The sequence below is a fragment of the Mirounga leonina genome, unplaced genomic scaffold, assembly GCF_011800145.1.
Source record: "Mirounga leonina isolate KUSES-001 unplaced genomic scaffold, KU_Mleo_1.0 Mir_82, whole genome shotgun sequence".
Taxonomy (NCBI): domain Eukaryota; kingdom Metazoa; phylum Chordata; class Mammalia; order Carnivora; family Phocidae; genus Mirounga; species Mirounga leonina.
The window spans coordinates 31,148,953-31,176,305 of record NW_023270825.1 but is presented as its reverse complement, the minus strand read 5'-3'; the positions used below and the strand labels follow the sequence as shown (position 1 = coordinate 31,176,305).

The 27,353-nt window shown below is 40.7% G+C and overlaps 2 protein-coding genes across 5 annotated transcripts in view; one reads left to right on the top strand and one right to left on the bottom strand.

Moving 5' to 3' along the window:
- On the bottom strand, positions 1–21,784 carry ERH (ERH mRNA splicing and mitosis factor). 2 transcript variants are annotated; one of them, XM_034992798.1, is made up of 5 exons: positions 21,611–21,784; positions 17,529–17,616; positions 11,376–11,496; positions 8,183–8,284; positions 1–1,518 (listed from the first exon to the last, which is right to left on the bottom strand). In XM_034992798.1, coding segments are annotated over exons 1-5 (471 nt in total). In that variant the 5' UTR covers positions 21,770–21,784; the 3' UTR covers positions 1–1,517. The 2 variants fall into 2 exon arrangements, with proteins under 2 accessions (XP_034848689.1, XP_034848688.1); XM_034992797.1 differs by lacking the exon at positions 1–1,518 and having other exon boundaries at positions 7,779–8,284.
- Positions 21,785–22,051: 267 nt separating this feature from the next.
- The window catches only part of SLC39A9 (solute carrier family 39 member 9), a 53,608-nt gene continuing 48,306 nt past the window's right edge, over positions 22,052–27,353 (top strand). For 2 of the 3 annotated variants that reach the window (XM_034992796.1, XM_034992795.1), the window contains exon 1: positions 22,053–22,835. In XM_034992796.1, coding sequence (XP_034848687.1) covers positions 22,740–22,835 — 96 coding nt within the window. In that variant the 5' untranslated portion in view covers positions 22,053–22,739. Of the gene's footprint in view, positions 22,836–27,353 lie in introns of all 3 variants that reach the window. The other variant, XM_034992794.1, reaches the window with a different exon arrangement.

The window sequence follows — 27,353 nt, the reverse complement described above, 5'->3', positions numbered from 1 at the left end:
GTCATTCCTAAGTCCAGCCCTCACTGAAGAGTAAGGGTTGACACAAGGGCACAACTCCCTGGAGGTGCGGATCCCTGGGGGTCATTCAGGGGCTGCCTACCACCCAGATCCCACCTCTTCCTTCAGTCAGGTGACCCATGCGGGGTCAACCAGAACATTTCCTTGGGATTTGTGAACTCAACCAGAAAGATGAATCTGAAGTGAAGCTCAGAGACTCTGTGGACAGCCATGTTGCCCATTAAGTGGAAGAAGCTGGTGTCTGGGACAAATGGAGCTGACACCTAACGGGGGACAGAGATCAGAAATGGTAGGCATTCCTGACAGCCCACATTTCTGGTTTTATTTGACCCTGAGATTCATTTGTGTTCTGGCCGTTCCTGCAGTTTGGACTATGGCCCCATAAAATACAGCCCCTCTATTGCTGCCTAAGCCATGGTTGGCCGGCTGCCCTACGCAAGATGGAAGAGCTGTTTTGGATGGGGTCAGCCAGGAGGGCTGGCAGGTGTTTTCAAGATGAGGGCCTGCTCGTAGGAAACAGAAAAGTTAACCTACCTACCTGAGGAACATTCGTGTTGTTGGCCTCCTTAACTCTGACCGCGTGACCAGCTGAACGGCACAACTACCTGCACTCAAAGCATATTGGCTCAGTAGAGAAAGACCCAGTTTTGCAAATAGGCAATGATCACAATCCCCTTGGTGACTGGTTGGTCCTTGATTAGGAAGGGACGGAAGTCAACGTGACAAGATCAGCTGTCAAGTGTCAGCCTAATGAGTCCTTCTGACAGTTCCCTGGGTTCCCCGAAGGACAGCTCACTTCCCAGCCAGAATCAGGACGATTATGGAGATGGGTCGAGCCGCTTGAAATTGGGTGTGCGGAAAACACATTTGCTTTCCTCTAACGGGAACGGCGTGTCAAACGCAATTACCCACACTGAGGCCGGCCGAGTTGGCAGCTTTTTAAAACCTGGCGTTGTACAGCCATGGGGAGTGGGAACGCCCCCTTCTATGCTGGCACTCCGGGGCCGGTCAGAAGCAGACAGGGGCGATGACTAAGCAAAGGTGGTTAAATTCCCCCAGAATTTAGTTTGACGTGCTGACTGTTTACATCCCTGAAGGAAGCTCATTAGCATGTGTCAGAAATGCAGCTTCAGTGGCTCCCAACGTCCCCTGCTGCTCACGGGTTGCAGGCAGCCAGCCCCACGCTGCACTCCGCGCTGGGCTCGCTGAGTCCCTCCTGCCTGCGTGGCCAAGCTGTAGAGCGAAGGCTTCATTTGTGACCCCAATCTGTCCTGCTTGGAGAATGCGGCATTTCCTGGGGGCCGGGCTTGGGCGGCGGGGAGGGAGCTGGGCAGAGTTCCAGGCTGGAGAGGGCTAAACAGGAGGCGCGGAGGGACAGGAGTGAGGGGCCAGCGCGCCTCGCCAGCCTCAGAACCCACCAGACTGGCCGTAGCATGAGAGCGGCGCGTAGGAGGCAAGACAGGATTGTCCTTGCATTCTCAATGGTTTTTGTTTTTCACTCTTCATTGTGGAAAAGTTCAAGCATGTAAAAAAAGCAAAGGGATTAATAATACCGCCCAGATTCAACAATGATCAATTTATGACTAATCTTGTTTCATCTACATACTTCTACTGGATTATTTCAAAACAAATCACAGATATTACATCATTTTATCTGAAAACATTTCAGTACATGCTCTAAAAGATACCTTAAAAAAAGAACAATACCATTATCAAACCTAAAAAACTTGACAATAATTCCTTAATGCTGATGGAATCCATACTGGTGAGAAGAGGAGGCTCCTGCACTCCCTTCCTTTTTTTTTTTTTTTAAAGATTTTATTTATTTATTTGACAGAGAGAGACACAGCGAGAGAGGGAACACAAGCAGGGGGAGTGGGAGAGGGAGAAGCAGGCTTCCCACCAAGCAGGGAGCCCGATGCGGGGCTCGATCCCAGGACCCTGGGATCATGACCTGAGCTGAAGGCAGATGCTTAACGACTGAGCCACCCAGGCGCCCCTCCCTTCCTTTTTACCTTATTTCTAACAGGAACAGTGGATCAAAGGCAAAACAATGAGGAAAAAAAAGGAGAAGGTGAAGGATCAAGGCAAGACAAAATTATGCCCACACTAGGACCATCACCCATGTGCTTCGCAACTTTAGTAGTTTTATTTATTAAATTTTTTAAATTTAAATTCAATTTAATGAACATACAGTATATTAGTTTCAGAGGTAGAATTCAATGATTCAAGTGCCCTCCTTAATGCCCATCACCCAGTTACCCCATCCCTCCACCCACCTCCCCTCCAGCAACCCTGTTTCTTTTCTGTAAAGTCTCTTATCGTTTGTCTCCCTCTGTTTTCGTCTTATTTTTTAAATTATTTATTTATTTTTAATTTTTTTATTTTTAAAGATTTTATTTTATTTTTTAAGTAATTTCTATGCCCAATGTGGGGCTCGAACTCACAACCCCGAGATCAAGAGTTGCACACTCCACTGACTGAGCTAACCAGGTGCCCCGCAACTTCAGTAATTTTTAAATTTATTTTATTTTATTTTTATTTATTTGACAGAGAGAGACACAGCGAGAGAGGGAACACAAGCAGGGGGAGTGGGAGAGGGAGAGGGAGAAGCAGGCTTCCCGCAGAGCAGGGAGACCCGATGCGGGGCTCGATTCCAGGACCCTAGGATCATGACCCGAGCCGAAGGCAGAGGCTTAACGACTGAGCCACCCATATGCCCCAGTTCTAAGCATTTTATAGAAATAAAAAGTTTGTATAATTCCTCAATCCAACTACTTGAACAGATCCAGAGAGGACCTGGCTCAGAGATGTCACCAAATGCTGGAGAATCAAGACTTCCTACCTTGAGAGATCCCTAAGAGCTGCATCAGGACTTCATACTAATGAGCATTTGCCCTCAGTGGCCTTTCAGTACCTGTACCTTCAGATCCTTTCATAACACTCCTCTGAAGGGACTATGAGGCTAACTCCCCTCCCTCACAACTGCAGCCTCCTATTGGGACTTGCTTAAAAACTGGAAGGGCCTTATGGTAATCCTTCCTGGAATTGCATTACCTGTGAAAGGAAGTGAGTAACCATGCTTGAACATGCATCTGGGCTCACTTTCAGTGTCAAAAGACAGAGCAATCTCTGGAATGTCCAGGGCCACTGGGGAGAAGTGGCCCAGCATTGTTAGATGCTTCTCAAATTGTTCACCCTGGAGCAGGTACTAAGACTCAAACATACTCCTTTTTTCTCAAAGACTAGAGGGGCAATATAATTGGCCGAGCCTGGGGGTTCCTGGAACAGAGTAGGCAATCCACAACAAATGCCAGTAAGTGAGTTAGAGTTAGCATTACCATGGCAACCCATCCAACCTCAGGCTTCCAAGGATAAAACCATGATCTATCCCATTTCTCTTACAGTCTGAAGACCTTAAATTCAAACATCTGTTGACAAAGACATAGGGCCTGTCTCAGTTAAGTGATACCATCAGTCCTCATTAGCCTTCTCCCCACTCTCTTGAAAAGCATAAAGAAAATTACCTTTGGCACAGAAGAGGCTTTTAAGCCAAGCTCTTCACAGCATGCCTCAAATTGAATATCTAGTTAAAGCATGTAATTGTAAAAAAGAAAGAAGTGTGGGGGCACCTGAGTGGCTCAGTTGTTGGGTGTCTGCCTTCAGCTCAGGTCACGATCCTGGAGTTCTGGGATCGAGCACCACATTGGGCTCCCTGCTCAGCCGGAAGCCTGCCTCTCCCCCCTGCTTGTGTTCCCTCTCTCGCTGCGTCTCTCTCTGTCAAATAAATAAATAAAATCTTTAAAAAAAAAAAAAGAAAGAAAGAAGTGTGCTAGATAAGTTGACACAGGATCTCTAAATGTAGCTGAAAGGACTACTACTGTCTTCAAAGATAGCTTTCTTAGATCAGGTTTCCAAGTAGAGAACTATGTAGTGCAGGAGACAGGAAAGTGAATCACTAAGAAATTATCCCCTCTCTCAGGTTTCTATCGCTGAAATTCCCCTCAGATCATCATCTAGCCTCTTCTAACTTCTCTACCGAATGTCTTCATGATTTCAGTCTCTCAGCCCCTTCTTATGTCTTAGCCCATCACTCACTTGCCTTTGTGTGTAGCCTGGAGCTCGGCTGTTTTTTGGAAGTATAATGGCCATACAATGTTACATTAGTTTCAAAGTTAGCCTTTCTATGTCATGCTTGTTACCTATCATTATGTATATATTATAATAAATTTTTAAAATCTTAGATTCTTCCTCTACTTACATTACTTATATACAAGGACAAATTGCCTTAAAAAAAAAAAAAATCTGTCGTTCCAACTCATCATTCCATATTCCCACTTCCTTCTTTCAAGTTCCCAGTGAACTTTGCCTTCCCTGCCTATTCTTCACTATTTCCTGGGCGGGCTCTTCACCTGCAAATTGGTTTTTGTCTTCATGTTACACTCCTGAAAAAACTGCCTAAATTCCAAATCCAAAGCTTTTTTACATTTCCTCATCTTACCTGTCTCACTGAAAAATTCTCTTGCTTTGGCTTCTGGGACATTAAATTCTCTAGTTTTCCAATCTCATCTACACAGAGCAGTGAATTTCATCCTCCTAAAGCTGATTTGACAGGTTTGCCTTAAAAATCTTTAAAGGTTATTCACAGCCTACGAAGTTAAACTCTGTAGCTTCATGTTCCAGGCGTCCCACTACTAGCTTTCCTGGCCTTTACACCACCACTCCCCTAAATACTCACTTTACTCTGGCCATGATGGCTTCCTTGCTGCCCCTCAAACATTACAGTGTTTGCTACCTTGTTATTCTCCTGTCCCATTTTCCTATGTTCCAAGTTTAGCCACTTTTCAAGGCTCAAATGTTACCTCCCACATGAAAGTAAGCTAGATGTGCCATCTCACCCTTAAGTATCTGTGGATGAAGGATTAGCAAAACTGCTCTACGGCCAAATTTGACCTTGGGTTAACGTTCTGGCTCTGTTCTTGAGAAAAAATATTACTAGACAAGATTGTTGATCAGAGGTAAAATGACCTCTGATCATTTATACTTCGAGTAGGTGAAAACTACAAATTCCTGGTGGGAAGGTCGAACTTTGTGCTTCTCCTAATGCAATGACTTATAACTGGGAAAGGTCTCTTGGTGACCTAGAAACTAAGTCTATGGAGTTATACAAGAGATCGCGGCTCCTGTTGTACACAGGGCTTCTAGGTCAGCGTAGCTCTTGCACCTGAGCTATCATCTGTCTGTGTGTGCAGAGAATACTTCTTGGATTACTGTGTGAACTGCCATGAGGACCACTCCAATGGAAGAGAAACACTCCATAATGCTGGGCTAGCAAGCTGTTTTGTGTCTTCTATGCTTTTGATTAAACTGGTGACAAATGAGACCTATTTAGGTCTTATGGATCTAAAAAGCTTCCTTTGCTAGGCACCCACCAGAGATCCATTATTTAGCTCACAGCTATTCATTTTGTGGGAGCTACCTACTCTCAAGCTCTGAGGTTAAGACCATGTCTTTTTCAGCTAGTAAAATCTTTGTGGTTATGCTGTGTGATCTGGGTGAGGGACTTGAACAATCCGAGCCTATTTCCTCACCATTAACAGAGGAACAACGGTTTCCAACCTCAAAGGGCCGCTGTGTGGATTAAATAAGATATATGTAAATGTTTCCCAAGCAGGAAATGCTATGCCTAAGTAGTAATATTAGGAGCTTTATGCCAACACACAAATTAATCGTCTTTCTTCTAAATATATCTGTACAAATGTAATAAAATTGATTAAACAGTTCATTTATTTTTGCCAATTTTCATTCTGATCTTTGAAAAATTAGTAAAAACAAATTTGATAAAGGAAAGGCCAAACTGATATGAAGCTGAGGTCATCCTAAGAACTGCCCTGCCCTCTTTCTAACCCTGTCTGGTCTGCTGCTGGAAGGAAAACAGGCCCCCAGCATTCCCCATGCAACAACAGGAATAAGATACGTAACTTGTCCAAACAATGCCCAAGGTGTTTAGCAAGGTGCTGCAAATATTTTAAGCCCAAGAACTGCCAGTGAAGTGACACAGTTAAAAATCCCCCTTTTATACTCCTGTAACCTCTTAGATCAAATGCTGAGAAGGAACATTGTCAAGAAATATCTTATATGCTCAGGTATATAAATAAGATAGATGAGAATCAAGAATTTTGTAATTTGTCTGTAGGTTTCACTTGTAGGTAGCAGTGTAAAATATGTGTATGAACAGAAATCAGACCTGTTTTACTTGTGGTTCGGGAAAGGCCACACAATCAATATACCAACTCTTCAACAACAGGGGAATGGTGGTTATAGCTTTGGCCAAACCACTGAAGGTTTTATCAGACTTCACCTCCACGATGAAAGGCTACTTCTGCTCCTTTTCTTTGTGATGCTGGACATAAATGTATATATATGTCCACATTTATTCCAGTCCTAGTCTTCCTTAAGCCTTATAAAATATGATCTGAAATACTGCTCCCTTTCCCTTTGCGCTCATCACCCAACATCTAGGACCCAGATGTTCTCCACTTTCCTTAGAAAATCATATTTTCCTCTCTAAACCTAACATTAGAAACTGTATTTTGAGTATCAAGGGGTCCCATTCCCTCCAGACGTGCTTGAGTATTTTTCAAAAAATGAAGCCAAGATCACATCTGTTACAGAAATAAAACTGTATTGGCAAGACAGACCAAATGAAAAGCAAGACAATCTGACTGACTTTTGGATCTATTCCTTTTTCACTGGGAACATTTTAGCTTTAAAATCTGGCTGACTCACAGTGAAATATTAACCATAGCTATACGTAACTTAGTAAGGCATCTTAATTTTATTTCTTAAAAGATTTTATTTGAGAGAGCACAAGCAGAGAGGAGGAGTAGAGGGAGAGGGAGAAGCTGAACAGGGAGCCCGATGCAGGGCTTGATCCCAGGACCCCAGCATCATGATCTGAGGCAAGGGCAGACACTTAACCGACTGAGCCACCCAGGCGCCCCAAGGCACTCTAATTTTAATGATCCTTTGATACTGTGATGACATTTCATTAACAGAATAACTATTCTACAGTAAAAGTGAGCACATACAACTAGCAACTCAGAATTTCATTCTGTATAAAATAGGAAAAATGGTTAAGGCTCTAATGAGGACATGGGGAAGGCCGGTCACAAAGCCTCCAAAAAAAATGCCCATCTTACAGTGTGTAAAGATACTGGCTGTTGGTGAAGTGTGAGAGAAGCAGAATCAGGGAATGTTTGCACCCTTGGATGACTGGCGGTACAGTACAGTGTATGTTCGAGTCACGTGATCAACACTCTTTCCATCAAAAGCAACATGATCTTGTCCTTTTCTGTGGTCTTTCCATTACCCTTACAGCTTTCATACAGAAGTGGTAAACAGTGTTCAACTGCTGAAGGCTATGAGAAGGGCACAAGAGCCTCCCAGAAAGAGTCCATGACCAAAACTAAGGACCTAACCTGGCTGCTGCAGACAAGCTAGATCACCAGAAAAATCTTTCATAATGTTTGCATCAATAGCAAGTACAAACCTTGGGAGCCACAATCAAGATTTACTTACAAGGCTGGAAAAAGGAGGTAAAAGCTTGTTAGCTTCACCTAAACCACAGTGAAATGTATTCAACACATACATAAGCTTTCTTCAACTTCTTTGTGTGGCAGCCTATAGGTTTTGAAACTGATAATGCTCTGTAAGAAACTTCAATGTTCGGAGACCAAGAAAAAAAAATCACTCAAGGGGAAAATATAACTAAAGAACATTTATTCATTTTTCACTAAGACTTTATCTTGAGCATGTAACTAAACTGTCACTACCCCTCTACCCCAACCTGAAGAAGGGTTAGTACAGTGGATGTTATAAAGCAGATATGAACAGTTTGAAGGACTGGAACCAAGATTAACTGACAAACAACTTCCATCTAAATTATCATAAAAATGTTTAAGTAAAAAAAAAAGGGAGGGGAAGGGGGCAATGGGGGTTTCAGATTGAACAAGATCCTCACATTTCATCTAATACATTCAATCCTAGCTAGAGTATACCAAAATGGAAACAGGATTACTATGACACAGAACTTCCACTACAGCACGCTGTACACACCTGTGTTCCAAGCCCACCCCCATCCCCCTACTGCTTCTAACTCAACTATTTCCCGGCCTGTTGGGCCTGCCGACGAAGGAGCACGTAGATCTTCTCTTTAATCCAGTCTTTGTTATAGGGCTGGTATGTCTGGGTATCAGCTCGGTAACTGAGGAACAGAAAGGCAGAAGCAAAGTTATAATGGTCAGTTACTGTCGTTTTTAAAACCCTAAATTATAACTGCCCAATGATGGCACAGGTGTGCATGTTTATACATGAACTTAAAGAAAACATAAAAGAGCTGCTTCCATTACTGAATTTTAAGCCATAGGAACTTTAGACCACCAAGTACAATCTTAGAGCAGAAAAAGAAACCAAGATCTAGAAATCTTAAGTAAAATGCTCAACGTGTTACACATCTACTTCTTGACAAAGTATGACTAGAAACCGTGTGTTCTATCTAGTTAACAACTTTTATGGTTTCTTTAGTAATTAAAATATAAAAACCAAACACTGGTACAAACTTGAGATTTGCTAAATTTATTTAGAATTAACTAAAAAATCTTTAAAAAACATGTTACTACAAAGATTTCCTCCCTGTAAAGTGTTAAGGGAAATCTTTTAACCTATATTTCAAGATTTGCTTTTTTTTTGGATTTTATTTGAGAGAGCAAGTGAGCATGCTTGAGTGTGCGAGCAAGGGGAGGGGCGGAGGGAGGAGAAGCAGACTCTCCACTGAGTACGGAGCCCAACGTGGGACTCGATGCCAGGACCCTGGGATCATGACCTGAGCTGAAGGCAGATGCTCAACTGACTGAGCCACCCAGGTGCCCCAGGATTTGCTTCTTAAAATAAATCACGCTAGAGGCTGGTAGAGAATTAATGGAAGACATAAGCTTCAAAATGGCTCTAATCAGAAGAGGAGGGTCAGGAGAGTAAGTAAAGTAAGTAAGTAAAGTAAACCTGCGGCATTAGCAATGAGACTCCAGTAGGACTCCAGGCGTTCTGAGGCCAAGGTATCACCAAATAGCCAACCACTCAAGATATCTTTAGAAGACTCAAATAGTGACCTACCACTGAAATCTCATTGGTTAAGCAATAAATAATTTTTGGGGTAAAAAACTAAGGCTAGAGTATAAAAAAGCAGACAATAAGTAACCAGAGATTGCACAAATAAAAATCACTTCAGTGTTTCAAAGCCATGTGCACCATGTGGTAGAAGCACTACATGGCATCCAAGAGAGATAAAGATACACTTTGCCTAAAAAAATAATAAAAAAAAACCCAACCTAAAAGATACTTTAGAAAAACAAAATTATCTAATTTATCAATTAGTACTTATCTGAATCAACTCACTTAATCCTTATTACAACCCTGCAGGTAGATACTAATTTTTTCTTAAGATTTTATTTATTTGTCAGAGACAGAGAATGCACAAGCTGGGCGGGCGGCAGGCAGAGGGAGAGGGAGAAGCAGGCTCCCTGCTGAGCAGGGAGCCCGATGAGGGGCTCGATCCCAGGACCCTGGGATCAGCTTAAAGACTGAGCCACCCAGGCGCCCTATTAGTGCCTCCTAATTAAATAAGGGTTAATCTAGTCTGCTTCAGAAATGGTTCAATAGTCTACAATATTTATATCAACACTGGAGAAGAACTAAAAAAAGAACAATTTTTAAGAACTGTATCAGGGTGGGACAGACGCATTTAAGATTTATTTATTTGGGGCGGGGGAAGTGCATAAGGTCGGGGGGAGAAGCAGAAGGAGAGGAACAAGCAGCCTCCACACTAAGCACAGAGCTCAATGCAGGGCTCAATCCCAAGACCCTGAGATCATGACCTGAGACGAAATCAAGAGTCAGATGCTTAACTGACTAAGTCACCCAGGAGCCCCAACAAAACTTTCATATTGGGGGCGCCTGGGTAGCTCAGTCAGTTAAGCATCTGACTTCGGCTCAGGTCATGATCTCAGGGTCCTGGGATTGAGTCCTATGTAGGGCTCCGTGCTCAGTGGGGTGTCTGCTTGACCCTTTCCCTCTGCCCCTCTCCCCCAGTCATGCTCTCACGTAGGCTCTCTCAAATAAAATCTTTAAAAACAAACAAAAACCCTTAAAAAAAAAAAACAAAACCCAAAAAAAACTTTCTTCTTCTTCTTAATATATTTCATTAAAGACCAGACCTGGGGTACCTGGGTGGTTCCGTTGTTAAGCGTCTCCCTTCAGCTCAGTTCATGATCCCAGGGTTCTGGGATTAAGTCCCGCATCAGGCTCCCTGCTCAGCGGGAAGCCTGCTTCCCCCTCTCCCACTCCCCCTGCTTGTGTTCTCTCTCTCACTGTCTCTCTCTTTCTGTCAAATAAATAAATAAAAAATCTTAAAAAATAAATAAAGACTAGACCTAAATCACTGGAATGTTTTGAGTTAGTTAAGTAAAACTCAAAATATTCCAACAAAATACAAGTTTTCACTTTGGTGAAACAGCAAGTCCTGGCCTGGCCCCAGTCATAATCCAGGAGTCACAGGAAGTGCCTGTGAGTAGGACGTATATATTTTTCTTTTTTTTTAAAAGATTATTTATTTATTTATTTGAGACAGAGAGAATGAGAGACAGAGAGCATGAGAGGGAGGAGGGTCAGAGGGAGAAGCAGACTCCCTGCCGAGCAGGGAGCCCGATGCGGGACTCGATCCCGGGACTCCAGGATCATGACCTGAGCCGAAGGCAGTCGCTTAACCAACTGAGCCACCCAGGCGCCCAGGACGTATATATTTTTCAAAAACATATTTACTTCTATGACAGTATCTGCCATGTAAGATTCAAGCACCTGATTATTGAAGATCATCTCATTATAAGGTACTCTCATTTTCCTTTGTCATGAAAACAGAATCATCTTAGTTTTAACACAAAGCCAACTGCTTTAGGACAAAGACTTTGAGGGGGAAAAAACCTAAAAAACAAAACAAAAAACACCCCCCACCCCCAAACGACTTTGGTTTAAGAAACCAAGATCAGGACTTTGAACTTCTCAGCATTCTCTCTGCATACTAACTTCCATCAATTAGCAAAATTTTCAAGCTTTTCCTGTGCCATTAGCTTTATGTTGCCAAATTAATTTATGAGCCATATGTAGATGAAATATTACTATATAGTAGTCAAAATGCAAAGATCAGTGTGAGGCATATAGTGAGCTCAGAATACCATAAATCACCTCAAACAGCTGGATATACAACAGAAAAATACACCTTAAGAGATATGGTGGCTAATACTTACACAAGGCAACTGAGGTCTGCCAGATCGTCAATAAAATCAAACAACTGACTGATATCATATGTGATAGAGGGGCTGTTGGGATTCATTCTCTTCAGATGTTCTTCATACATTTTACAAACACCTAAGAGAGGAGAAAAACCAAGATCTTACAATTGTATAAACTTTAGATATGGATAGCATATATATAACATATATATAGCAATACCATAGTATTTTAACTTTTTTTAAGGATTTAATTTTTTAAAGTAATCTCTGCACCCAACGTGGGGCTTGAGCCTACAACCCTGAGATTGAGAGTCACATGCTCCACTGACTGAGCCAGTCAGGCACCCCCTTAATATTTATTTTTATAAAGTTGGGCTGGGAAAAGAAGAGTAAGTTGGTCACTTTTGTTTTAACGTTTGTCACTAGCAAATTTCTTTTAATTTTATATATTCGCCAGAATGTTAAGTATTTTATGCCTTAAAAATAAAATAAAATGATTACTTCAAGCCACTAGGTCTAAAAGAACTTTAAAGACTTGGCATATGAGAGTTCAAACAAGTGATGACAGTGTGAGTCTTATCAGGTTTTTCAATAAACAATATTCCTAAAGCCTCAGAATAAAGAAAAACACCGCATTTGGGAATGATGGATGACAAATAGAGGCCTTTCTATCCTGCTTTCAAATTTTGATACAATGCAAAAAACAAACAAAGACAAAACTGGCACCGAGAAAGAGATTGTCATGAGTACTTTAAAAGACTGGACTCTGGATTCAGAGACTTGAATTCTAGTTCTGTCCTTTACTAACGACTCCATCCCCAGAACTACTTGTCAAATGGTGAGAACGACAATATTCTCGATGGAGCTATGGTGAAGGTTATGCAAAATGATGCATGTAAAAGCATTAGCACATGTAAGAGCACGTAGGTACTCAAATATAAGTCATACAAAGACAATGAACAAAATCACTGAGAGCAAGCACACATTAACATAATCATCTAAAGAGCACATTTAATTTTTATTCAGTGACATACTCCTGTTGTTCCCACACAATGGAAACATAACCTTTTCTGTCCATTCCCACTATCAAATGCTTTTAATACTATGTTGAATGAACAAGCAAATAAATGTCATCTGGGAAAACATGTCCTATCCTCTACACTCAGGTCCTTCATGTACCTCTAAATTGACTTTGTAAATCTCCCAATAGGAAAAAAAACCCCAAAAAACCACTAAGTAATATTCAATGACAGATCTATGAAAAGCTCTCTGAGTTAGGGTTTTTGACTGATACTGGTACACCACATGATCACAGAGTACCACTCGTGAGTTACTGAACCGAAAGGTCAAAGTAGAAAGGGAATAAAAACCAGGAAAATGAATTCACCATGTATCTCAGAAAGGCACTGACCCATTGCTACCATGATATTTAATGGTGAAAGACTCGATACTTTCCCACTCAGATTAGAAAGAACACTAGCATATCTACTCTGTCATTTGTAGTCAACATTGTACTGGAGGTTCTGGCCAGGGTGACTTGACAAGAAAAAGAAACAGCAGGCATTCAGATTGGAAAAAAAGAAGTGTAACTTCTCTCTTCACAGAGGACACGATCTTGTATACACAACATCCTAAGGAAACCACACACACACGTGTGCACACGCGCAAAACCATTAGAACTAATAAACGAATACAGCAGAACTGCAGGATATGAGCTAATATACAAAATTCAACTGTATTTCTATACCCCAACAATAAATGATCTGAAATTAAGAAAACAGCTCCATGTACAACAGCATCAAAAAATAAAATTCTCAGGAATAAATTTAATAATAAAAAGCACAGAATGTACATTGAAAGCTACAAAATGTCACTTAAAGATTTAAATAAATGGAAGATCTCATGTTCATGGATCAGGAGACTTAATATTAAGATGGTAATGCTCCCCAGGGACACCCAGATGGCTCAGTCAGTTAAGCATCCAACTCCTGATTTCAGCTTAGGTCATATCTCAGAGTCCTGAGATCTGAGCCCCTCATCAGGCTCCCCCTGCTCATGCTTTCTCTCAAATAAATATATATACATAAAAAAAAAGATGGTAATGACCCCCAAAATGATCTATAAATTCAATGTAATCCCTATCAAAATCCAACCTAGTTTTGCAGAAATTGACAAGCTGGTCTTAAATTTGATATGAAAATACAAGAGGCCCAGGATAACCCAAAAGATCTAGAAAAAGAACAAAGCTGGGAAGACTCACACTTACCAATTCCAAAACTTACTATGAAACTACACTAACAACGACAGTATGGTACTGCTTATACATAAGCATGGGCATACAGATCAATGGAATAGAAAAGAGGTCCACAAATAAACCCTCACATTTATGGTCAATTGTTTTTTGACCAGGATACAAAGACAAAACTTGATAACGAAAGAACAGTCTTTTCAACAAATGGTGGTAGGACAACTGGAGAGTCACATGCAAAAGAATAAAGTTGGGCCCACACTTCACATCATAAATGGCCCAGAGACCTAAATGTAAGAGCCCAAACTATAACACACTTGGAAGAAAATACAGGCACAGATTTTCATGACTTTGAACAAGGCGATGGAATCTCAGATATGGCACCAAAACCATGAGAGGAAAAAAATAAATTGCAGGGGACGCCTGGGTGGCTCAGTCGGTTAAGCGTCTGCCTTCAGCTCAGGTCATGATCCCAGGGTCCTGGGATCGAGTCCCGCATCGGGCTCCCTGCTCCGCGGGGAGCCTGCTTCTCCCTCTGCCTCTGCCTCTCTATCTCTCATGAATAAATAAATAAAATCTTTAAAAAAATAAAAAATAAAAAATAAATTGGAGTTCATCAAAATTTAAAACTTTTGTGCTTCAAAGGGCACTATCAAGAAAGTGAAAAGATAAGCCACAGACTGGGAGAAAATCTTTGCAAAACATACATCTTGATAAAGGACTAGCATCCAAAAAAAGAACTCCTAAAACTCAATAATTAAAAAAAGTAAACACCCGGGTGCCTGGGTGGCTCAGTTGGTTAAGCGACTGCCTTCAGTTCAGGTCGTGATCCTGGAGTCCTGGGATCGAGTCCCACATCGGGTTCCCTGCTCCGCGGGGAGTCTGCTTCTCCCTCTGACCCTCCCCCCTCTCGTGCTCTTTCTGTCTCATTCTTTCTCTCTCAAATAAATAAATAAAATCTTTAAAAAAAAAAGTAAACACCTCAATTAAAAAGTAGGCAAGGGATCTGAAAAGATACCTCACCAAGGAAGATATACAGATGGCAAGTAAGCATGATGCAAAGAAAACTACAAATTAAAACAAGATATCGCCATATACCTATTAGAATGACAGAAATCCAAAACACTGACAGCACCAAATGCTGCGAAGGATGTGGAGCAAGAGGAATTCTCATTCACTGCTGGTGAGAATGCAAAATGGTGCAGCGACATCTCAAGATAGTTTGTCAGCTTTGTACAAAGCTAAACACAATCTTACGATATGATGCAACAATCACATTCCTTAGTTTACCCCAAGGGGTTGAAAACTTAGGTACACACAGAAACCTGCACTCGAATGTTTGCAGCAGCTGTATCATAACTACCAATACCCGGAAGCAATTATGATGTCCTTCAGTAGGTGAATGGAAAACCAAACTGTGGTATACCCAAATGACAGATTATTCAGCAATAAAAAGACATGAGCTATTAGGCCATGAAAAGGTACTGAAGAATCTTAAAAGCACACTCTTTGGGGGCGCCTGGGTGGCTCAATTCATTAAACGTCTGACTTGGGCTCAGATAAGGATCTCAGGGTCGGTCCTGGGATCCCTGCTCAGCGGGGAGTCTGCTTGTCTCTCTCCCTCTGCCCCTCCCCCTGCTTGTATGCTAACAAATAAGTAAAATCTTTAAAAACAAACAAAAAACCCCACTGTTCTGTGAAAGAGCCAACCTGAAAAAGCTATATACTGTATAATTTCAATTACCTGACATTTTGAAAAAGGTGATGCTATGGAGACATTAAAACGGTAAGTGGTTGCCAGAGGTTTGGAGGGAGGAACAGGTGAAGCACTAGATTTTTAGGGCAGTAAATGGTAGATACCTGTCGCTACATAAGCCCAAACCCATAAAATGTCCAAAGCAAAGACTGAACACTAATGTAAACTATGGCCTTTAGTCAATAATGTATCAGTACTGGTTCTACAATGGTAACTAATGTATCACACTAATACAGGATGTTAAGTAGAAGGGGAAACTGGAAGGAGAGGGTAGAGAAGAAGGGGTGTGATAGAATTCTCTGTACTTGTTAGTCAATTTTCCTGTAAACCTACAACTACTCTAAAAAAAAACTAAATCTATTAATTTAAAAAGACATGGAAGAACCTCAAATGCATACTGCTGAGTGAAACCAGCCAGTCTGAAAGGGCGACATATGGTAATGATTCCAACTCTATGACATTTTGGAAAAGGCAAACTATGGAGGGGACAGTAAGACCAATAGTTGTCAGGAGGCAAAGGGTGAAGTGGGGAGGAGGAATGACAGGTGGAGCACAGGAATTTTTAGGTAAGTGAAAATTGTTCTGTATGATACTGTACCAATGGATATATGATGTTATGCATTTGGTAAAACCCACAGAACTGTACAACACGAAGAATGAGCTTTAGGTTAATAATAAGACTTCAATTAATAGTAGACTTTAGTTAATAATAATGTATCAATGTATCAATACTGGGTTCATTGGGGTGCCTGGGTGGCTCAGTTGGTTAAGCATCTGTCTTTGGCTCAGGTCATGATCTCAGGGTCCTGGGATCAAGCCCTGTGTCCAGCTCCCTTCTCAGCAAGTAGTCCGCTTCTCCCTCTGCCTCCCCTCCGCCCACCCCCCCCCACCCCCGGCTTGTGCTTATGTGCACTCTCTCTCTCAAATAATTCTTAAAAAAAATATTGGGTTCATCAGCTACAAACGTACCACACCAATGTAAGGTGTTATTAATGGGGGAAACTGTGGAGGTGGGGAAAGGGAGTACAAGGGAACCTTAAACTGCTCTAGAAATAAAGTGTATTAATTAAAAAGAAAAAGTTAGGCTTCACTAAAATCAACAGAGGTTGGCAGAGTACCTGCAGAATCAAAGACCAAACATAGTAATACAGATAAGGCACTAACGTGCCAAGGCAGCACGTGCACAAAGTCTACCATAATGGTCAGCAGAGGAAGGGTCCTGAAATGAGGGAAGAACAAGAGCTGCTCTTCTTTTAAAATTAAAGAGAATCTGCAATCAGGAAGGCATGGTGCCAACTTAACCTAGATGTCTCTAGTTATTACTAGTTTTTTCCCAGAGATCTACCCACTGTTGGCTTTACAAGGACAGATTTTAAGGCTTACCCAGTTAGCTTTGGATAATCAACAAATTGAGAGACATGCCCAGCAGCAAAAACAGTGAATATAAAATCCTTATAGGAAGAAGTGAAGAATGGACAATTTGCTAAAAAGGGTACAGAATGTGCACAACTGGTTTACTTGATATAATGATTAAATGTAAGGATGAATCCAATTTGTGATGATCCAATCTATGGGCTCTCATCTAATGGTTTACTGAGTAAAGAAACATTAAGGGCTAATAGTTTCCTTCAGGGTGGTGTCAGCTTACCAAATGCATAATAAATTATACTTATTTGGTTCAATTTGCCTTTATTCTCTGAGCTAACTTTTATTTTCTAACACTCTGATGGAATGTAACCAAACCTCAACAGCTTTTAATGTTTATTTGTTCAATGAGCAGACTAATAGGTTCTGAAGGTATCCCTAGAGCCTGTCTTAACAACTCTATAGTGCTTGAGTTTAACCAGAATACGTAAGGAATAACTGTTAAGATATTTACGTATCACAACAAATACTGGAGTATCAACATAACAAAGGGAGGCTTCAGAAAGTCATTCATTGTAATCATGAGCTGGAAAAAAAAATATCTGCAGCAGAAAGATAATATATATAATCAATGTTTCAATATTCAACAAATATGGTCCTTAATATCCTCCTTCCCTGTTCAAATTAATAATTCAAGAAATCTGGAGGAAAAACAAGTCCAGTTCCTAAATGAGACATGTTCAAATAGTGAAGGTTAGGAAAACAAAAGTAAAAACTTTTGATTAGTGTTTAAACTCACCTTCCATGCATTCATTCACAGATTCATAGTCAGCGTAAGTTCTGCCTTCTGGCCTCTTGGTAGGCTGTACCAGCAAAATGGTGTGAGACTGCAGGGGGAAAAGTGATTTCAACGTAAGTTTCTAATTCATATTTGGGAAAGTCATAGTATGATATAAAATCCCCAGTCATGACACAATGATTGGTTATTAAAACACTATTAGGGTGCCTGTCCTACATTTAAGCCTTTGTGTAAGCGTGGTATCAGAAGGTGGACTGATAGCTTCTCTGTAAGGACTCCCAGTCCTTTTTTTTTTTTTAAGATTTTTATTTATTTACTTGAGAGAGAGAGGGCACGAGAGAGCGCACAAGCAGGGGGAGCAGTACAGGGAGAGGGAGAAGCAGACTCCCCACTGAGCAGGGAGCCCGACATGGGGCTCGATCTCATGACCTAAGGCCGAAGACAGCCACCCAACCAACCGAGCCACCCCGGCACCCCAGGTCTCCCAGTCCTTAAGGGCTGTTTTCTCCAACTGTTGTACATACTGCCTGTAAGCAATCAGCATAAGCTACCTTGTACTGTTTTTTTTTTTTCTTTCCTTTCTCCCCAACTAGATCATATTATATTTTGTGAGAAACGTAAGTATGTATGTAGATGTGACTCCACAGTTGTGCTAAGGTTGGAAAAAACATAAATCGGATCCAGTGCTTACAGTCATTAATAGTGTTTCCCTTTTTCTCCTTTTATCAGTCTACATCTGAGTTTTTATCAAGGGACTTAATAGGGCTGGAGATAGAAAGTGACCAGTGGAGACAGAAAACCTAAGTGGGTTTATGAGAGCACAAGCAGAGGGAGAGGGAGAGGGAGAAGCAGACTCCTCACTGAGCAGGGAGTCCGACATGGGGCTCGATCGCATGACCTAAGCCGAAGACGGCCATCCAACCAACTGAGCCACCCAGGTGCCCCAGGTCTCCCAGTCCTTAAGGGCTGTTTTCTCCAACTGTTGTACTTACTGCCTGTAAGCATTCAGCATAAGCGACATTGTACTGTTTTTTTCTTTCCTATCTTTCTCCCCAACTAGATCATAAACCCACTTAGGTTTTCTATCTCCACGTTCACTTTCTATCTCTAGCCCTATTAAGTCCCTTAATAAAAACTCAGCTGTAGACTGATAAAAGGAGAAAAAGAGAAACACCGTTAATGACTGTAAGCACTGGATCTGATTTATGTTTTTTCCAACGTGAAGGCAGAAGATAAATGGGCAGCATAAAATTAATATATAGTTAACATTACCCTAGAAAAACCATTAAGCTATTCACCCAGTAGATGACTCACCTTAAGAGGCTATACTATCTCAAAATCACGTATTTTTAAACACTAGAATCACACGAAATAGATGATCAACTGTGACAACTGTGAATATGCCTGAAGAACAGCAGATAGACTTAACATCTTCCACCTCATCATGCTCAGTAGGGGGCATGTTTTTGTTAGTGGGTCTATTTCAGTTTCTCAATCTCTGTACTTTTACAATTTGGGCTTGAAGGGTCCTCCTTATAGAGGTAGTCCTGTGCACTGTAGGATGTTTAGAAGCATCCCTGGCCTATTCCCATTAAATACCAGTAGCACTTGAACCCCCTGCCTCCTCCTAGGCAAAACTGTGACAACGAAAAATGTCTCCAAACTATTGGTCCTATCGAAATTATGGCCCCTTCAATCTTTTGCCAAGTGTGTAAAGTCAATTAATTAAATGCCAAGTATGATGCAACCTCACTGTACACCCAGTCTTCAAACTATTCACATTCTTCTCTTTTACTGTACTATTATTTTGGGGTCTAAAAAATCCTTTATGACAGGTTCCCCAAACTGTTTTGAAATGATCAGACTTTTCAACCATCAAGATATTGGAACTGAATGTTGAGGCCTAGAGTTTCTGAATAAGCACCAAAAAACCCCGTACTCTGAACACTATATAAAAAGCAAAGAAATTGCTCATATTCCTCCCTCCCCATCAAGAACTAACTCATTCTGATGAAAAGTTTGAGAGGATTTGAGATAAAAATAGACGCTGGTGACAAGAGATGAAGGGTAATTGGCTTTTGTTAAATAAGCATTATAAACCAGAGAAAGCATTTTATTAGATTATTTGTTATACAGAATTTTTTTCTAAGTCACTTCCTCAAAAAAAAAAAAAAGTTTCGATGGGTCAGATGTTGAGAAGAAAATAATTTTATAGAAACCACACTAGCATTCCTGCAGTAGGGCTCGCTCTGTATATTAGTCACACCAGTTGCTGCTATATTAATTTTGTTCTCATTCTAATGCAAATTAAGGGACTAATTTACTTAAGCGAGTAAAGATATGGAAATGGCTATTCAGTATGCTACTGTTTATATCTAGTCTTAGAATGAACTTCTGACAAAGCTCCCTATTTTCAATACTTACTACCCAAAGATTAGGATTAAAAACTAAGAACAAAAAATGACTAAATTTACAAATCTGTAATTGAAACGAGTATTATTTTTAAGTGGCAGTGCTTTCCTATTAACATTTTAAGATCATAAAACCTCCCAAATCAGTTTTGATCACCTTCTTCTTACTGGAGCTATTTTCGAGGCTGTTTGGTTTTATTAAAAAACAAATATATATGCAAAATATAAGTACATATAGACAAATACATATATACTTAAATTTCTCACAATAGAAAAAAAAATTGCAAAATCTAAATCAGGAAAAGATATGCAGAATTACCTTAATAAAATTCTTATTCTCTCTGATTACCAGGCACAAGTCAATCACTTTAATAGTTAATCCTGACTTACTTTTTATAAGTCTCACACACGAATTCTAAGAATCATTCTACTGCTACAGAAGAATACATATGATTTGCACATTAGCTTCAAATGCTTCTCCCAAACTACCAAAACACCAAACAACCCACACCTAAAACTTTTATCTTTAATAAAGCAAAGGTATTTAAGACTATTGAACCAATAACTGTTTTACATACAAATTCTAATTTTTAATGCTACTTGGACTGAGAAGGAATTATCACTGATATTTGCCCAACAAGAATGGGTTAATTGCTGTTCACTTCCTCAGATTTTAATCTAAGCATTATAACACAATACCAAATAGGGACATAAAAGGCAAAGAAGGAAACTAAGAGATCAAAGACTTGTCCAAGGTCACATTGCTAGTTATGACAAAACAAGAACTGGAAACCCAGTCTTCTAATCCTAGTCCTCTCTGGGAAACCGTGTTGGGTCAAACATTGAAACATTTCAATTCAGGAAAGTACAACCTCAAAAAGTTCCTTCCCAACAACAGCTGCATAACTTGTTAACAGTAACTGCGGCAATCAGAAAACGAAAGCTGAAGTGTGGACGTAACCATGAGTCCTCATAATCCCTGTGGAGCATCTCCTTTTTGGTGGAATAAAATAAAAAATACAAACAAAATACCCAGTCACTCCACTACCACCCCGATCAGATTCTAAGGAACCCTCAGCTGAGCCTATCTTTTCAGCTTTCAGTCCCAAGAGAATGAGTACGAACAGGACTGAGAGCTGGGAGAAACGCCAAATCAGGCATCTGGAGTCTTGGAAAAGAGAAAAAACGTTGTGTGTATATTTAAAGACAGAGCACAGCAAAACAAAAGAGAATAGTTGAGAAAGCGCACTACAAAGCGAAGACGACCCCTCCCGGCCCACACGCTGGGTGCAGTACACTGAATCTGTCAGCTTTGGTAACAGGTTTGTCAGACATCCCTCGGCCATTGTTCCTACATTGGGCCAGAGAGTCTGGAGGGAAAAAGCAGCATCCCCACGCCTGCCTCTACCGAGCTGCAACTGGGAGAAAGCGCATCCTCCACACCGCACGCCTCGCCGGAGCCCGCAGGCGGGCGCGCAAACGTAGGGCGGACCCGGGCGCCGGGGCCTAGTGCCAGGCCAAGCGTCTCGGCGGCGGGAAGGGGAAGGGTCCAGCCACAAGCTGGTGGGCCGGGGAGCTGCACGCTCGCGCTGGATGGGGTGGGGAAAGATGTACAGGGCTGGGACCGCCCCGGAGGCTGGGGGACCGGGGAGCCGCTGAGGCCTTTCTCACCATCGCGCCAAACTCTCTCGCTGCAGCCGCTGCCGACACCGCCGCCGCACACGAGCTTAGCCGCAACGCCGCCAACAGCCAATCCCCGCGAGAGGAGCCGCCGGAAGTCGTCAGAAACGCACCGCGAAAGAGCCTTTTGGACCATAGAGGCGCGCACATTTCCGGCAGCTAGAGCGGATACTGACTCTGTCTCAGCCATCTTGGATAAGGGCGACGACATACAAAGGGAATTGCTGCGGAACTTGAAAAATACCATTTCTTCTCAAAACACTGTCTTCCTTACTCTCGTTATTAGACGTGCGGCTAGAGTGAACAAAGGTATAGACTCTGACACCAGACATCTTTCATTAGCCCTACTCAAAAATGGCGGTAGCATAAGACTCCCGGGCCATAGGTCGGTTGTAACCCGGAGGTATTCTTCTAAAGGAGGGGGCGGTGAAGCAATCCGGAAGTGGATGTAATGAAGAGGTGCCACTTGGCGGCCATGGCAGCTGTAGTATCGGCGGCTCCGGGTCAAGGCCCAGCGGAGTGGAGTAATATGGGCAGCATCGGGTATAGGGCAGAGACAGCTTCATATCAGCTTCGCTGCTGAACCCCTGAGCCCATCGTTAGAGACCTGCAGGACTCTTGCCCCATTCTAGACTCGGAGAGTTGGCTGGCACTGGTGGGCTGGTCCCAGCCTGGGGGGGACTGCCCCAGGGACATAGGGGCGCCGGGAGAAAGAACAAGTTTGCTTGGGTTTTCCTCCTTTTCCTGCTGCCCCCTGGGACGTTGTCTGTGGAGGGAGTGGGCCCATTGTGCCACCATTCCGACCATTGAAGAAATCGCTCTTTCGCATACCTTTAACTGTTAACCGTAGGGAATCCAGTGACTGGCATCTGAAAACGCAGGGTCCCGGACCTGAGATTGCTGGAAGTTCTGTCTGGTGCTAATATCAGGAAAAAGGGGCTGTTTCCAGGTGCGTTCCAGAGAAGGGTTTCGTGAACACATCTGCTGGTGGGGAGGACGAAAGAACTGGAAAGTCCGCTTGTTCTCTTGGAAACACCACACGCGTTTAAGAACCTAAGGACCCTTCGAAGCCACTGAAAATCTGTAGTCTGCTGGCGGTGGGTAAATAAAGGAGGACAGAATGGATGATTTCATCTCCATTAGTCTGTTGTCTCTGGCTATGTTGGTGGCATGTTACGTGGCTGGAATCGTTCCCTTGGCTGTTAATTTCTCTGAGGTAAGAAATTCTCAATTTTCTGTCAGCTGTCAGGATGGCTGCTAGGAAGTAGTGACAGTTGTAAAGGGAAGCTGCTTCCCCAGTTAATCTCAGAGCAAAGGTCTTACTAAGGAGGGCTATCTTAAAAAGAGGTATAGCATTTCATAATAGAAACGAACCTCTTTTTAAGCACTAGAGTCCTTAATTTGGGGTGGGTGGATCCACCCAAGACCCTGGGGTACTCTGAACCTTGTGAAATGGCACACAAAAATTTAGGGCTCTGTGCTTTTTCCTGGAAAGAGACACCATAACATTCTTTTGATTCCCAGAGGTTCCAAGGAATCGAGGTTCCAGATTGCTATCAAGAAACATAAATGGAGAATATTATTTGTCAATATGCATAGAAATCAGGATAACTCCTCTTTTTGAGAAAATGAAGCATAGTTTTTTTTGGGGGGGGGGGAAGGTAGTTTTTTGGATTAGAATCCAAAAAAGTTTTCTGGTGATTTGAATTTTTTGTATTAGAATGAAGATAAGAGAAAAACTAAATTAAATTGCTCTTAACTCACATTTTCTTTTAAAGAAAGAGGGCATTGGAATGGATATTTGAAGTTGTTTCAAATCTTTGCTTAGAAGTGAATTTTTTGTTAATATGTTTTGACATTTGGTTAATTTGTTCATTTGTTATTACTTGAACAAACATTAGTGGAAGAAAGATGAAAGCATTGTTCAGTGAAAATGCAGGTAAGTTCTTCATAAAGAGTTCACAGCATACACAGTGCTCAAAAGATTTAGGGAGAAAAACTACTACATTTGGAGGGAACAGGATTTCATGAGTATCTTGGGGTTCAGCAGTAAAATAGGCCCAGTTTCACCGCCAGTCCTGAAATAGCTTCATGAAAGAGCAAACTGGTAGTCATACCAAAACTAGCCCACAGACTTACTTTGTTAGATAGCAGAGTATTTTTATTATTGTTATTGATTTTTGTCTGTATTTTCTCAAGGCAACAGTTGGCTAGAGCTGACTAGCCGTAGCTTGTCACAGTCCTCCTTGACTGTGAAGCCTCCCTCACTTACTTGGGCCACCTGTCCAGTACTTTGTGAGCCTGCTCCTCCAACTATCTGGTAAATGACCACTTCTTGTTTTTGTTTAATTTCCATTCCATTGCAGACCAATATATTTATAAAAATTAAATACTAAGAAAATGAAATGGAAAAAAAGACATACAAAATATAAGCCCAAATGTAGTGTTATTATATTCAATAGACATACTCCTCTATGTCTGTTACTCCTATAATTGTAATATTCATATTCTATAAAATTTTTTGAAGGCTTTGTCTCATTTTCATACTTCCTTGTTGCAGACCAGTTTGGATTATAATGCCACATTCTTCATGTGTTAAAATAGTATGGACCCATAGGTATGCAGATGAAAGTAGTGCTGCTCTTACTTCAATAAAGAATTTAAGATATTAGTAATGCACTAATTTCCCAGGAACTATCTGGGACAGGTAGTATAGTTCAAAATCAGTGTCACTATTTGAGGCAAGCTATTTAACATCCAAATCTCTTCTATTAAATGACCTTATAGGATTGTTGTGAGGATGTAATGAATTAATATGAGCGCAAGACTGTATTCTAGAACATAATAAGAACTTTAGAAAATGTTGAGGATTGTTCTTAATGATTATGAAAACTTCTTTAAGGTTTTCATTTTTAGAACTTTGTTCAAAATTATAATTTTTAAGCCTTTATTTGGAACAGACTTCTAATAATGGGTAAACTCCTCCATCTCCCTCTCCAGTTACTGGAAGCTTCTCAGCAATTTGTTTTGGATCTGAAAGGTCTAGTTTGGTGGTTGGCATTCCTATTCACCATGAATGTTCCATTTGGAACAGCCTTCTCCTTTAGTCTCCCTGCCTTATAGTATTTTTCTTAGTATTTTCTTAGTATTTCTTAGTATTCTTTCTTTTCATTAATTTTCATTTTAAGTCTTGTTTTGTTTTTCATGTGTTAAAAAGTTTTGTGTCTAACTGTAATAACTGACTCATTCAATAATAGATATCTTTGGGGCTTTGAGTTACCAACAGATCAAACATTTGTGTCTTTTGTTCAGCCAGTATGCTCTTCTCCTACAATTGGTTCTTTTTGAAATAGATGTGACAAAGTTGCATTTTTCAGGGCTTTTGCGTTGTCTGGTATGTCAACGTTTTATTCTCTTCAGATAATGCAATAGATATTAATGTTATGTCTGTTTGGAGTTTCATTTCTAAAATAAAACATTTTATACTTTGCATTCTAATTTACCCGTGTCTGGAAAGCAATCAGTAATTTTGCCTTTCCTCAGATTATTGTCTTATAAGGTTATTGTTTCATAAGTATCTTTGCTTGATAAAAGTATTTGGATCAAATAAAATCTAGATAAAATCTGATTGAATATTTTCCTGAAAAACTTTCTTTTCCCTAGGATATTCTATGGATAAGTGTTATTGAAATTTATCTGCTTAATAATATTAATAATAGGTAACTTACTGAACTCCTTCTGTGTAGTGCCAGGCACTGATGGCGCATTGTCTTATTAAATCAGGAGAAGACTGTGAGATAGATACTGTTAAACCTCACTTTTCAGATGGGCATACTCCAGCTCAGAGAGTATGGTAGACACTGGTAGAGATGGGATTTGAAACTAAGTCAGTTTGATTACCAATCCAAAGCACTTGACCATTAGATGGTATTTGTTTTTCTGATGAACACTGTAAAGAAGGAATGAAAGTACCATGGATCTAAATTGGCACCTTAGCTCCCCAAATTAGGAATGTCTTAACACCACTAACATTGTCTCCATTAGCTCTCCCAATTAGAAATATCTTTAACATCACTGACGTTCTCCCTTCCACGGTATATCTCCTACCTTGTATTTTGTCAGTGTAGCAGAATTGAAACTACAGAGGTAAACCATCTTCAAATAGCACTGAAACCTATAAGAAAGAGTGGAATGTCTTAGATGCCTTTTAAATCGACACCTGCCAAGTTAGAATCTGAAGCAATTCCCATTTTGAACTATCCAAAATTAATTTCGTACTTGATGTCTTTTTAGTCAAGACAGTTCTAAATTGTGATACTCAAGAATTCACATGCTTTTTGAGGGAAGAAGACCTGAAATGGATTCTGGAATGCTTCTGTATGTGACAGTCTTAACCTTTCCTTTAATTGTAGAAGAAGTGCAACTTTGTTGAATGATAACAAGGTTTAAGATCCTCTGTAGCTCAGTTTGGAATTCCAGGTAACAAGTAGTAATGCTAAGTGTAAGTACAGGTATTTCTTAAAACCTATGACAGAATTCTAGAAGTCTCAATCCTCCTCAAATACTAATACTGAATGTCTAATTTTATTGAAATAAAATAGAATTTATAGGAATAGGTATCAGTTGCTCTGGAAATTCATCTGCCCCATTGTATGGATTTTTAAGTGATGACATCTTGGGGTTAACTACTAGATAAGTACAATAGACTTCTATTGCAAGCTCTATATTTCTCTAGGGGTCGGTTTTCTAGTAACCAAAAAATTATACCCTGGCTTCTGCACCTGTATGTTTCCTTCATTAATTTTTCTTGCATTTGACAAAGGCAAATTGGGGAAACAAGATGGGTGCTAAAAGCAAAAAAATGAAACAATGAAATGGATTTTGTAGTGAAGCAGTTTAGCATTGTGTTTAAGAGTATAGATTCTGGGATGAACCTAGAGGGTATTATGCTAAGAAAAATAAGTCAGTCAGAGAAAGACAAATACCCTATGATTTCACTCATGTGGAATTTGAGAAACAAAACATGAATATAGGGGAAGAGAAGGAAAAATAAGATGAAAATAGGGAGGCAAACCGTAAGAGGCACTGAACTCTAGGAAACAAACTGAGAGTTGCTAGAGGGGAGGTAGGTGGGGGGAAGGGGTAATTGGGTGATGGGCATTAAGGAGGGCACTTGATGTCATGAGCACTGGGTATTATATGCAGCTGATGAATCACTAAATTCTACCCCTGAAACTAATAATACACTATGTGTTAACGAAATTGAATTTAAATACAGAGAAAAGAAGAGTATAGATTCTGGAGCTAAATTATGTAGATTCAGATTGTGGCTCTGCCATTTGCCTGCCTGTTGTGAACCTGGACAAATTACTTGAACTTTTGTAAAGTGAAGATAATAGAAGTATCTATCTCATAGGATTGTTGTGAGGATTAAATGAATTGATATATATGAGGTGATATAATAGAACATGCTTGGCATAGTAAGTACTTAATAAATATTAGTTATTATAATAGAGATGAAGGAGAATATTGGTAGCACCTCTTTTGTGTAGAACTTGTCCATCCAGAAACTTCATTAATCTACAGCACCAGAAAAGTCTGTGAGTAGCTAAATAGGTAGCCTAAAGAGCAAGCATTTTACTTGCTCTCTTCTGTTCTTGGCTGTCACTTGGCTTCTGTGTATCTTTTTTTGTAACTCTAGTAGGTTAGTGTGCCAGTTATCAATGTATTGCCT

Excerpts from the sequence above, each read along its gene's own strand:
- ERH (XM_034992798.1), bottom strand. The coding sequence starts at position 21,769 with ATGTGCGCGCCTCTATGGTCCAAAAGGCTCTTTCGCGGTGCGTTTCTG. Across the intron at positions 17,617-21,610 it reads CGAGAGAGTTTGGCGCGATG|TCTCACACCATTTTGCTGGT; the intron begins GTGAGAAAGGCC and ends TTCCCCCTGCAG. Across the intron at positions 11,497-17,528 it reads TGTGAATGAATGCATGGAAG|GTGTTTGTAAAATGTATGAA; the intron begins GTGAGTTTAAAC and ends CTCCTCTCTTAG.